At 37.7% G+C, this 13,976-nt stretch overlaps 1 protein-coding gene across 2 annotated transcripts in view; it reads right to left on the bottom strand.

The window, feature by feature from the left end:
* Positions 1–13,976, bottom strand: part of TTC7A (tetratricopeptide repeat domain 7A) — a 215,511-nt gene that overhangs the window by 114,682 nt on the left and 86,853 nt on the right. For both annotated transcript variants that reach the window (XM_070734576.1, XM_070734577.1), the window contains 2 exons: positions 8,124–8,181; positions 1,433–1,505 (listed from right to left, as the gene is read on the bottom strand). In XM_070734576.1, coding sequence (XP_070590677.1) covers positions 1,433–1,505; positions 8,124–8,181 — 131 coding nt within the window. The remainder of the gene's footprint in view (positions 1–1,432; positions 1,506–8,123; positions 8,182–13,976) is intronic.

Genomic DNA, 13,976 nt, shown 5'->3' with positions numbered 1-13,976 from the left:
TATATATATATATATATAAAAAAGGAGTCCCAAAGCTTAAATATCAACAAAGGTAGAATTATTAAACCTAAATGCAAGGAGTAAACCAATTGAACTCCCAGCAGGAACATTAAAATATCTTTATACAATCCTAAAATCCTATAAAATAACACTTCAGGTAAGCTTGCTTTTATTAAAATAGTAGCAGGTGATAAGTATGTCCAAAGCCGTTAAACAAAAACAGGAAGGAAGGAAGTTATTACTCAATTGATCTCTTCGTCTTATTACCTTTTTAATTTAACTATGTCTTTTATGCATCATCATAAAGAAAGATTACCAGGTTTACATTTATTCATTCATTCACTGAATGAATAAATAAATTCCACAGCATTCAACTAAATCTTGACTTACAAGGTACACATCTCTTAGTAATGAAAATATCAGAGGTAAACATTTGAGCATAACTGATTTTAAAAAATGAAAGTAAAAAAATAATAACAGTTCAATGTAATGCAATGTAAATCAAAAATCTGCTTTCCAAATATTTCCAAAATGAGAAAGCCAACAGAAAAGGGAGAAGTCCGAAGTCCAAGGAGAAGCCATTTTAAAACAATGGTGTTGCCATCTATCTTAGGTAGTCTTTTTGTAACTTTAAAAGTTATGACATGTTGCTACCTTCTAATTATTTTGCTAAATGATAGGAACTCACCAACAACAGAAGCTTAAAAAACTTCTAAACTGTTATCTTGAAATCAAAGAATTAACAGGACAATTATTTTACTCTAACTCATTTAATTTCAGAAGATGTGTCTTTGACAGTACTCACCAAATTGGCTGATTAAAATTTTAATCATGTCATATAATCTGTCAGATACATTAATGTTATCATTTACTCTTTGGTTAGCCAGAAAGAGAAAACATTAGATATATTATTCAGAATATTAACATATATTTAAATGTTTATTATGAGCTGATGAAGGCAGAATATTTTAAATTGACTAGCAGCCTCAAACTATATATCAAGCATGGTTTAAAGATTTACATGCAATTAAATGAAGAAAAATAGAATGAGCATAGAAAATTGGCCGAAATAGATCTATCCTAGTCTCCCTTAATTTTCAAATTCAGCTTAAACATGTGACATATATATATATATATATATATATATATATATATATATATATATATATATACACACACACACACACACACACACACACACACAAATATAACATTATAAGTTAGTAGAACAATAAATTTCAATCAACAACAGCAAGAAGAAAAGAATTCATCCACTTTGATGCCAGTACATCATAGAAATATTACACCAATTAATAGGTAGGTAGGTAGGTAGGTAGGTAGGTAGGTAGGTAGGTAGATAGATAGATAGATAGATAGATAGATAGATAGATAGATAGATCCATTCTTTCAAGCCATCTGGCTTTATACCTACCTGCCTGATGAGAGCCAGCTGCAATGATATATAGAGGATAATTTGGTGGTCTTCGGGTGCCAAGTGATGAGCTCTGTAAAACACAAATAGAGCTTATGCAGCACTGCAAAAATTATTTACCAGAAACTTACCGAAGGAGCAATGTCAAGGTTCTTGCCCCATTTTCCTTCCTTGTAATTTTAAACTGGATTTAAATTAGTAGCCTATCATACAGTGTTCTGCATCACCCTTTCTCCAGCACAGTAGCAGAACTACAATGAAAAGATCATTAAATAGAAAATAATTTTTGCTTCCTCACATATTTTCCTTGCTATGATTCTAGTTCTAAAATATTGTTCCTGTTTTAAACAGATGCTTAGCTCAAGCACCCCACAATATACTAGCTGAATGTCAATTGGAAGCCAATAACAGTAAAGATTAAATCTTTGACACAGACATAGAAAAGGGGCAAAACTTCAAATGCCTTTAATGATATTCCTCTGAGCAATTTAGAATGTGTGCATTCTTACTATGATACTGTTACTTATTCTTACTATGATACTTACTATGATACTGTTCTAAAGAGAATGTCTTGGTTTTTTAAAAAAATCAGAAAAAAGAGCCATTCTAATTAACTGAATAAGAACTGATTACTACCAGGTTCATGAGAGGGGCAAGTTTTTACTGCTTTCACTAAGTGTGTAAAGCAACAAATGTCAACAGGTGTCTTTTTTCCTACTGTACAACAGCACGAATCCCAGCAATCGGTTAGGTCCCATAGAGTTGGCCTTCTCCAGTCCCGTCGATGAAACAATGTTGTCTGGTGGGACCCAGGGGAAGAGCCTTCTCTGTGGCGGCCCCAACGATGAAACAATGTCATCTGGCGGGACCCAGGGGAAGAGCCTTCTCTGTGGCGGCCCCAACCCTCTGGAATCAACTTCCCCCGGAGATTAGGATTGCCCCCACCCTCCTTGCCTTTCGTAAACTCCTTAAAACCCACCTCTGTCATCAGGCATGGGGAAATTGATTCTCCTGGGCCGTTTCCGTTTTATGTATGGTTTGTATGAGATGTATGATTGTTTTTTATATTAAGGGGTTTTAAACTGTTTTAATTATTGGATTTGTACTGTTTTTGTTATTGTGAGCCGCCCCGAGTCTTCGGAGAGGGTGGCATACAAATCTAATTAATAATAATAATAATAATAATAATAATAATAATAATAATAATAATAATAAGCCAAGCAAATGGCATCTGCAAAAGTTATCCTTTTCTTAAACATCTATTGATAGTACAAAAAGCATATTGTCCTGGTCAAGTCTAGAGAATCTTCGGTCCATGAGGCAAGTATAACCTCACACCTCCCTGTTCTGTCAAGACTGTGCAAATAACTTTCTTCATTGGCTTAGGTTATTGGGCTTAATACAGTTATTATGAAAAGCTATGTTTTCCTTTGTTGTTTGTGTGTGTTTTTCTTTTGCAGTTAGAAGTTGTGTTTTTCTTGTCTTAAAACCTTGAAAATACAAATAGTCCCCTAGAAAACAAGACTATTAGTTCAGATTTTAGAATCTTCAACAGATGGACGCTATCTACAGATTATAGAGAATTGAATCTTATCCCATCAAAGCTCTTAGGGGGGGGGGGGAAATCAGCTTCCTTTTAAAAAGGCAGAGATTCAAAACATGTATGTATATACCCAGCATACTGAGCATTCCTATTCCTCTAACCTTGTAAGCCTGGCCATTAGGGAGAAACCACAAATAAAAAGAATTCTTATCATATCTTAAATCCCTCTGGGGAACTAAGAAGAATGCACATTCTACAACTATTGAGCAACTGGCAAGAACTCCTCTTTTAATTCCTCTACCAAATGGATTTACTAGCAATACGGCACAATTGACAGTGCTCTCTGCGTTCGAAGACTGACATGAAGATGCCTTAAACATGATCTAAGTATTGCCCACAAAATTATATGCTGCAACGTCCTGTCAGCGACCACTTCAGCTTCAACCACAACAACACAAGAGCTCACAACAGATTTAAACTTAATATTAACCACTCCAAACTTGACTGTAAAAGATACGATTTCAGTAATCGAGTGGTCGAAGAGTGGAACTCATTGCCGGATTCTGTAGTGTCATCCCCAAACCCCCAACACTTTACCCTTAGACTATCCACGGTTGACCTCTCCAGATTCCTAAGAGGTCAGTAAGGGGCGTACATAAGTGCACCAGCGTGCCTTCCGTCCCCTGTCCTATTGCTCTCCTATATCTCCTATACCATTCTTCTTTCCTATATTTATTCTATTCTTTCACTGATATATTTTATTCCTATTTCTTCTCTTCTATTCTTTCTTAGATATACTTTACTATGAGTATATCCTCTATAACCTTCATTTATATATTTACTATATGTATACCAAATATAACTCTCATTGTGCAATGGACAAAATCAATCAATCAATAAATGTTGAGCCTCAGCCGCTTAGTAGGTTAGAGATGACCTAGCACAGGGGTCGGCAACCTGCAGCTCCATAGCCGCCATAGAGATGGGGAGAGGGAAAGAGAGTAAGAAGAGGGAGGGAGAGAGATAGGAGAGGGAGAAAGGGAGATGGAGAGAGAGAAAGAGAGAGGGCAAAGAGAGACACCTTTTTCTCATAGAAAACACAACAGAGCCATAAATCCTGGGTAGGCGTAGCTGGGGGGGGGGGGGCGGTGTCATGTGACTCAGTGGGAGTTGGCCATGCGCACCCAGATTTTGTAGCTCCAGGTATTTTGTTTTCTCTGGGAAACAGGCCCAAATGGCTCTTTGAGTTTTTAAGGCTGCCGATCCCTGACCTAGTGCCTTTATTGTCCTTGGAATAATGTAGCAGGTCAAGACAATGCCTTTGCTATTCTGGTGTGTCCTTGATTAGAACAGCAAAACACAGTTGCTATTAGGAACACATTTAATTCCTCAAAATGATGTCACACAATTGGTGCATATATGCATAATTTAAACCAATTGATAGCAGTTATCCAAGGTTTCACAGTCAGATCTAAAGTTGCCCGCGAAGGATCTCTCTTGCATTCAAAACTGGGTTCAAGAAATTTCAAGTCAAATTAATTGTTCAGCTAGTTCTGTAGTTCAATGAGGCTGGTACTGGCTCAGCCACACTTCAAGCAGAAGTCTGCTAGCTAAGATACAGGTATGAATTCAGGATGTCTTAGAACACAGAATATAGAACATAGAATAATAGAACTGGAAGGGACCTCAGAGGTCTTCTACTCCAACCCCCTGCTTGAGAAGGAGATCTTAGACCATTTCAGAGGAATGGTTGTCCAGTGTCCTTTTGAAAGCCTCCAGTGATGGACCACCTACACCTTCTGGTTGATTACTCTAACCATTAGGAAATTTCTCCTTAGTTATACAATAGGTTGCTTATCTCCTTGGTTAATTTCCAACCTTTGTGTCTTGTCTTGCCTTTGTTCTACCTTCTCTATCTTGCCTTTAGATTTGCCTTTTGGTGGTTTGGAAAATAGTTTGAACCCCTCACCTTTGTAGAAGATCCTCAAATATTGGAACAATGCTATCTTACATTAACATTAGCATTTAGACTTATATACTGCTTCACAGTGCTTTACAGCCCTCCCTGAGCAGTTTACAGAGAGTCAGCCTATTGCCCCCAACAATCTGGGTCCTCATTTTACCGACCTTGGAAGGATGGAAGGCTGAGTCAACCTTGAGCCTACTGAGATTCCATCTGCCAATCTGCTGGCAGACGGTGATCAGCAGAAGTAGTTTGCAGTACAGTACTGCACTCTAACCACTGCACCACCGAGGCTCTATAACGTGCTAAGGTGCATGTAGGGAAATAGTGCTATACATACAAACAATACACTCTGCAACAATCTATAATGTCCCTAAAGAATTATTCTAGGCTCTATCTTCCCAGATTTGTTTTGCTTTATTAATTTGCTTGCTCCTTGCAGCATGGAGCTGTAAGAAATTAGCCTCACTGTACAGTACTGTATAACTCTGGCCCATTAAAATGAAAGCCATAGAACCAGGGGAGAAAACTCAAAAGCTATCTTATCCAACCCTTTGACAATCCAGGAATCGACTGCTCTGGCAGGCAGACAACCTTACTTAAAGGGTTTTCATGCAGGGAAGTCCATCTTTTGAGACAGTTTAGCACAGGGGTGTCAAACGTGTGTTATCACAGTAGTGTCATGTGACATATTGGGACTTTTCCCCCCATTTGTTAAACCTAGTGGGGCAGGAGCCAGCACATGACACATCTGGCCCATGGGCTGTGAGTTTGACACCTCTAGTTTATTACATTGCCAGCCTGCCTATATTTCTCAGAAGTAGATTGCAATACTGCATTTTATTTTACTTTACTTTACTTTACTTTACTTTACTTTACTTTACTTTACTTTACTTTACTTTACTTTACTTTACTTTACTTTACTTTACTTTACTTTACTTTACTTTACTTTACTTATTTATTAATTAGATTTGTATGCCGCCCCTTTCCGCAGACTCGGGGCGGCTCACAACAGTGATAAAAAACAATATGTATTGACAAATCTAATTTAAAATCTAAAATAACAGTCAAAATCCCCACTTTTGTCATTTGAATTCATTTGCTCAGATCCTGTTTTCTGAAACAATAGAAATCTGCCCCTTTAATTATGTGACCGACTTTCAAATATTTGAACATAGTTATCTCTTCCATCTTAATAGCTTTTTTTCCCAGGCTAAAATATGCTTCAGTCTTCCCTCATTGGTTTTTGGGTTGGGTGGGTTTTTGTTTTGTTTTTCCATCTTCATTTCTGAGCATATTCCAGTTTGTTCACATTCTTTAAAAAAAAAAATATGGTTAATTAATGACACAAAGAAATCCGCAACACGCCTGCACAGCTGGCGTCCTATTAAGCTACAGGAGAGTCAACAAGCTATGCTTCTGTAATCTGTTAGATTGACAGCTCCTTTTTTATACATGCTTAAACACTTAACAAAACCAGGAAGCTTCTTCATATATCCCAAAACCTCTTGTGGTTTGGATGATTCTACCTTTTGGGGATTATAGAAGCTGAAGAATGGACTACTATTTTATAAGATCTTAAGCTTACAGCGCTCAAGAAATGTTCAAGAAATTATTTTCTTAAATGAATGTATTAGCGATAGCATTTAGACTTATATACCGCTTCACAGTGCTTTACATCCCTCTCTAAGTGGTTTACAGAGAGTAAGGATATTGCCCCCAACAATTTGGATCCTCCTTTTACCAACCTTGGAAGGATGGAAGGCTGAATCAACCTTGAGCCTGATGAGATTCCATCTGCCAAACTGCTGGCACACGGTGATCAGCAGAAGTAGCTTGCAGTACTGCACTCTAACCACTGCACTACCAAGGCTCAATGACATTATGATATCTTAGTGGAATATCCATTATATGCACAATGGAAAAAAATTCTAATACTGGGAGGGGCTCATCGTTTAATGGTGGAATACAAACTTCCACAAAGAAGATCCCAAGTTCAATCTTCGGTCACTCAATTTCTTTCTTTCTAACCATTGTTTAATGGTAGAATACAGACTTCCACAAAGAAGATCCCAAGTTCAATCTTCGGTGACTCAGTTTCTTTCTTTCTAACCATTGTTTAATGGTCCCAAGTTCAATCTTCATTGTTTAAGATCCCAAGTTCAATCTTCGGTGACTCAATTTCTTTCTTTCTAACCATCGTTTAATGGTAGAATACAGACTTCCACAAAGAAGATCCCAAGTTCAATCTTCGGTGACTCAGTTTCTTTCTTTCTAACTATTGTTTAATGGTCCCAAGTTCAATCATCGGTCACTCAATTTCTTTCTTTCTAACCTGCTTTAGTGTTGGATCACTGAAAAGTCCAATGAAAGGATGTCTTCTAGGTGATTTAATTGAAAACCGAGACCCTAGGGAGGCTGTAGACTTCTGAAACATTTATTGTAAAAAATCAGGATACTTACATAATCCTTGACTACTTCATAGCTAAATAAATGCAGAAATGCCACTTTCTACACAGAACACTCTGAAATTCTTTTTTAAAAAAACCCCCAAATTTTAAGTAGGTCTTCTATGCTCACCTCTGTGAAATTCTGCCTGTTTTGTAACACTAACACACGATTTCTGCATCTAATAAGGACATACCTATGTGCCTCATTGACATTCAGAATGCAAGGAGCTAATTGAATTCTCCCAACGCCCCCTGTTGGCTAAAAGTGGACACTGATACCATTCAAGTTTCATCCACTTCTAAACTGAATTTAAGCTATTAAGGAAACGAGCCACGGTTTATGGGGAAAGGTCAAAAGGCTAAAAATAAATGCAGTTTAAGAGTAATATGGGACAGTAATTACATCTAAATAGTACAGTAATAGAGAAGTTACATCTGAGTCTAAGAATGTGTGCCGCTTAAAGCCATCTCACTCACTTCCCTCCCTCCTGCATCCCAAGAAGATCAGAGACATGTAAAACTACGTTGGGCAGTTCTGTAGGCAGAAATAGGCCCTCCGGCTGCCAAAAGGGTGCTTTTAAAAAAATAATAAAAATCAAGATTTTGGGAAAGAAACACTTAAAGGTTGGAACTCATTTAGAACTATAGTGTGACTTTCAGATTCAAATGCAAAAACAAGCACATTTCTGCCCACTGGGTATCTGGTTTCCTCTCCACCCCGAAGGTTCTTCTCACCTTTCTAAATTCTGAAGTGCTTTCTGGTGCAAGTCATCTTGTGTGCTTTTCAGGGTGGCTGCAGAACAATAAAAATGAATACATCAGGGGAAGCATTATTCCAAACAGCACATCTGAATAGCTGGGAGCTCTTTATTATTAAATATATATATATATATACAGTCTTCTATGGGTCTTCAGACAGCATTTCCTTAAGAATGTTATGAACACTGCTCAAAAAAATAAATAAAGGGAACACTCAAATAACACATCCTAGATCTGAATGAATGAAATATTCTCATTGAATACTTTGTTCTGTACAAAGTTGAATGGGCACAACAGCAGGTGAAATTGATTGTCAATCAGTGTTGTTTTCTAAGTGGACAGTTTGATTTCACAGAAGTTTGATTTACTTGGAGTTATCTTGTGTTGTTTTAAGTGTTCCCTTTATTTTTTTGAGCAGTATATTAAGACTTTTTTCCTTCAAGAATTTTGCAGGAAAAAATATTTCTTGACTTATTTCCGGTTATTTAGAAAAGGGTATCTCCAATAGTTCCAGATATCATTATACCCAATCCTGGTAAAATAATTGATCCACTAAATATGAATAACAGCACTTCTACTCAGTCTTATCTCAACACCACAGGCAGTTCTTTTTAAAATGGATAAATCTCAAGAATCCTGCCAAACACAGAGCCTTTTCTGCTATGGCACCTTCTCTGCGAAATCACCTTCTGATGAATACCACAATGGTAGTCATGTGATGATAAACAGAAAACAAATCCGAAGTTTTTGACTTTTTATTTTGTCAAACCAGGAGATGATGGTGGGGGGCTTCCTATTCTTCCTTTCCTAGTCCTAGGGGCATATAATAATAATAATAATAATAATAATAATAATAATAATAATAATAGTAGTAGTAATAATAATAATAATAATAATAATAATAATAATAATAATAATTTACTACATTTGTAAGCCACCCCTCTCCGAAGACTCGTAATTGGTATTGGTGGATTTTATGATTTCAAAGCTTAATTGTTGATCTTCTGGGTGATATATTCATCAATGAATGTGGATAAATGACTCTGATTAAATTTTTCTAAGAATTATTTTGAAGCTCTATTAGAATATTACTTTGTTATTCCAAGTTTTTAGGTCTTATGTTTAGTGGCCCTATATTTCCTAAATATATTGGGGAGTACTTAATTATTATTCTTTGAACGACAGCTAATATAAGTTAGCTGGACACAAAACTTGTCTGCCAAAAACAGGAGTGTCAAACTCATGCCCTGCAGGCCAGATGCATCATATATAATTGAGCCATTGTGGCGCAGGTGTTAAGAGTGCAGCACTGCAGGCTACTTCACCTAACTGCTAGGTGTAGTTCAGCAGTTCAAATCTCACCACTAGCTCAAGTTTGACTCAGCCTTCTATCCCTCCGAGGTGAGTAAAATGAGGACCCAGTTTGTTGGGGGCAATATGCTGATTCTGTAAACTCTTAGAGAGGGCTGTAAAAGCACCATGAAGTGGTATATAAGCTATTGCTGTTGTTATCATGTGCTCGCCATGGCCACCCTCATTTTAGCGAAGGGAGAGAAAGCTGCAATGTGTCACGTGACGACAACGTGCCATCATGAGTTTGACACCCCTGCCCCAAAACATTTACCTCTCTTTATCTAGTGCGTCAACCGTTTTCCAGAGGCAGGTTTAAAAAGCTTAGGTTGAATCAAGCAGTTCTTCATGAACATCTGTTCAAAGCTCTTGGAAGGCTGCCTGAAAATGAAAGCCAAGGGACTGTGCACCTGCTGTCCCCTTGGAATAGAAGACGTGTCAAGAGTCTCCTGCTTGAGTAAGAAGGTACAAAACTTTGCCAAAGGGTCAAAGAGTACAAATGGGGATGACATAAACTCTTTTGGGATAGACTTTGGCTCCTGGCCAGAGCATAAATGAGCAATGACAGAGGTTGGTTGAATGGCATCTTTGCTCATTCTTCTGCTCTCCTGAAGCTCCAGCTAAGTCAGCTCCAGTTTCATATGGTATCATCCCAACCTCTCCCACGTAGGAAGCAAAAATAAATTAAGGAAGTTAGAACTGAAGCTGCAAATGCAATTATGTCAGTGATATCAAGTAGGGCAAAAGAGGGAATTACAGATGTCTTTCTGTAAGATAGTTGGGCAAGGCAGGAGATAAAGAAGCAATCAGGGAAGCGTACTAGGTCCTACTCTCTTCATTCTGTACATCAATGACCTCTGTGACTATATCGAAAGCAACTATGTTCTTTTTGCCAACGATGTGAAACTTTTCAACACCACTGACAACACACTCACTCTCCAAAAAGACCTGGACTTTGTCTCAGACTGGTCTAACACCTGACAACTTCAAATATCAACCAACAAATGCTCTACCCTCCACATCGGCAAAAAGAATCCAAACCACACATACGAACTGAATAAACAATGTCTCACTGCCAACCCACACTCAGTAAAAGACCTTGGCATACTAATATCGAATGACCTAAGTGCTAAAGCCCACTGCAACAATATCGCCAAAAAAGCTTCTAGAGTTGTTAACCTGATCCTACACAGCTTCTGCTCAGGCAATCTCACACTACTCACAAGAGCCTACAAAATTTTTGCCAGACCCATCCTGGACTACTGCTCATCTGTCTGGAACCCATACCACATCTCAGACATCAACACCCTTGAAAATGTCCAAAGATATTTCACCAGAAGAGCCCTTCACTCCTCCACTCGAAACAGAATATCCTACGAAAATAGACTAACAATCCTGGGCCTAGAAAGCCTAGAACTACAGCGCCTAAAACACGATTTGAGTATTGCCCACAAGATCAATGACTACTTCAGCTTCAACCGCAACAACAAAAGAGCACGCAACAGATTCAAACTTAATACGAACCGCTCCAAACTTGACTGTAAAAAATATGATTTCAACAATCGAGTTATCGAAGCGTGGAACTCATTGCCAGACTCAATTGTGTCAACCCCTAACCCCGGACATTTCTCCCTTAGACTATCCACGATTGACCTCTCCAGGTTCTTAAGAGGCCAGTAAGGGGCGTACATAAGTGCACTGGTGTGCCTTTCGTTCCCTGTCCAATTGGTCTTTCCTTTCTCTCACTTATCATATATATTTTCTTTCTTTCATATATCCTCTCCTCTAAGTTCACTTTACCCTTATATATATTACTACATGTCTATTTTTCTTCCTATGTATTTGTGTATTGGACAAATGAATAAATAAAAATAAATAAGAAGGGAGAATGGAATAAAGATGGTTTGCAAATGTTTATTGGCACCTTGTATCAAATTGAATTTCAGTGGGTCATTTTTTTTAGATACTAGAGAGATTATCCATTACTTTGTTAAGTGTTTTCTTTTCCTCTGGCTTTATCTGTAACTTAATTTTCAGGAGTTAGGCAAAGGCTCTTTACTTACTTCTGTCTTCATACTAAGATAAATTCCATCTACTATCTAAAAGATTTCAACCCTTTAGATAATAAAGAATGGGAATTATGAGAATAAGCACAAATTATATTTGTCTATCAACAAGGCCCAGAAGGAATGCAACATTAGCATTACAAAATTGTGACTAAATACAAGTGGTTCTCAGTTTACAATCACAATTGAGCCCAATATTTCTGTTGTTAAGTGAGTCATTTGTTAAATGAGTTTTATGACCTTTCTTGCCACAGTTGTTAAGTGAATCACTGCAGTTGGTAAATCAGTAACCTAGTTATTAAGTGAATCTGGCTTTCCACGATGACTTTGATTGTCAAAAGGTCACAAAAGGGGATGACATGACCTTGGGACACAACTTCAATCATAAATATGAAACAGTTGATGAACATCTGAATTTTGATCACATGATCATGGGAATGTTGCAAATGTTGTAACTGTGAAAAATGGTCATGTCACTTTTTTCAGTGCCATTGTAACTTTGAACAGTCGCTAAATGAACTGTTCTAAGTTGAGGACTACCTATATAGGATCACACATTAGCAATAGCAATAGCACTTAGATTTATATACGTTTCATAGTGCATTACAACCTTCTATAAGCGATTTGCAGAGTTAGCATATTGTCCTCAACAATCTAGGTCCTCATTTTACCCACCTCGGAAGGATGGAAGGCTGAGTCAACCTTGAGTCAGTGAGAATCGAACTGCAAACTTGCAGACAGCAGGCAGTAAGCAGAAGTAGCCTGCAGTGCTGCACTCTCTAACCATTGTGCCACTGTGGCTCATTGCTGGTTTTTTTTCCTATTCCTCTTTCCTATCGCTAGTAGAAACTAATGTAGCTACTGTTCATTTTGATTAAGAAGATTCAGAGATACTCCTTAATTCTGTTTCAAATTATAGGTTTTCCCTTTTGATCGTGGCCCTATCCTCACTCACTGCTCAATTACGTAATAGTCTTTATAGAGAAGCTTTTAGGAATGCATACCTTATGGCTGTTATTGAAATAAGAACTCCTGGGCAGAAATAGGTCAAATGGCTCCTCACATTTTGTCAGCCATTTGATGTGTGCATCATAAAATAAATTTGCATTCCATCAGTTAAATTATCTTAGTTTTAGAGAGGGTAATAATAAAATTAAAAAACAAACAAATCATTCATAGAAACATATAAGATTGACTGCAGAAAAAGGCCTCGTGGTCTATCTAGTCTGCCCTTATACTATTTCCTGTATTTTATCTTAGGATGGATATATGTTTATCCCAGGCATGTTTAAATTCAGTGACCATGGATATACCAACCACGTCTGCTGGAGGTTTGTTCCAAGCATCTACTACTCTTTCAGTAAAATAATATTTTCTCACGTTGCTTCTGATCTTTCCCCCAACTAACCTCAGATTGTGCCTGCTTGTCCTTGTGTTCACTTTCTTATTAAAAACATTTCCCTCCTGAACCTTATTTAAGCCTTTAACATATTTAAATGTTTTGATCATGTCCCCCCTTTCTCTTTTGTCCTCCAGACTATACAGATTGAGTTTATTAAGTTTTTCCTGATAAGTTTTATGCTTAAGAACTTCCACCATTTTTGTAGTCCGTCTTTGGACCCATTCAGTTTTCTCAATATCTTTTTGTAGGTGAGGTCTTCAGACCTGAACACAGTATTCCAAATGTGGTCTCACAATCTCCCTCTTCCTGCTTGTTATACCTCTAGCTATGCAGCCAAGCATTCTATTCGCTTTTCCTACCGCCTGACCGCACTGTTCACCCATTTTGAGACTGTCAGAAATCACTACCCCAAAATCCGTCTCTTCTGAAGTGTTTGCTAACACAGAACTGCCAATACAATACTCAGATTGAGGATTTCTTTTCCCCAAGTGCATTATTTTACATTTGGAAATATTAAACTGCAGTTTCCATTGCTTTGATCACTTATCTAGTAAAGCTAAATCATTTGCCATATTACAGACGCCTTCAGGAATATCAACCCTATTGCACACTTTAGAGTCATCGGCAAATAGGCAAACCTTCCCTACCAATCCTTCCCCTATGTCACTCACAAACATATTAAAAAGAATAGGACCCAGAACAGACCCTTGTGGCACACCGCTTGTAACCTGACTCTGCTCAGAATACTCGCCATTAACAACAACTCTCTAATGTCTACACTTCAGCCAGCTGCAAATCCACTGAACTATCCAGGGATTAAGTCCAATCTTCACTAATTTATCTATCAGCTCTTTATATGGAACCGTATCAAAGGCTTTGATACGTCCAGATAGGCAATAGCCACGGCACCACCTTCATCCAACACCTTTGTGACATAGTCAAAGAAATCAGTGAGATTAGTCTGACATGATTTGCCTTCAGTAAAGCCATGCTGATTTGGGTCCAATAAGT

Source organism: Erythrolamprus reginae, chromosome 1 (genome assembly GCF_031021105.1).
Source record: "Erythrolamprus reginae isolate rEryReg1 chromosome 1, rEryReg1.hap1, whole genome shotgun sequence".
Taxonomy (NCBI): Eukaryota; Metazoa; Chordata; class Lepidosauria; order Squamata; family Dipsadidae; genus Erythrolamprus; species Erythrolamprus reginae.
Note: the sequence above shows the minus strand (reverse complement) of the source record. Positions and strands in the feature narration are given on the sequence as shown.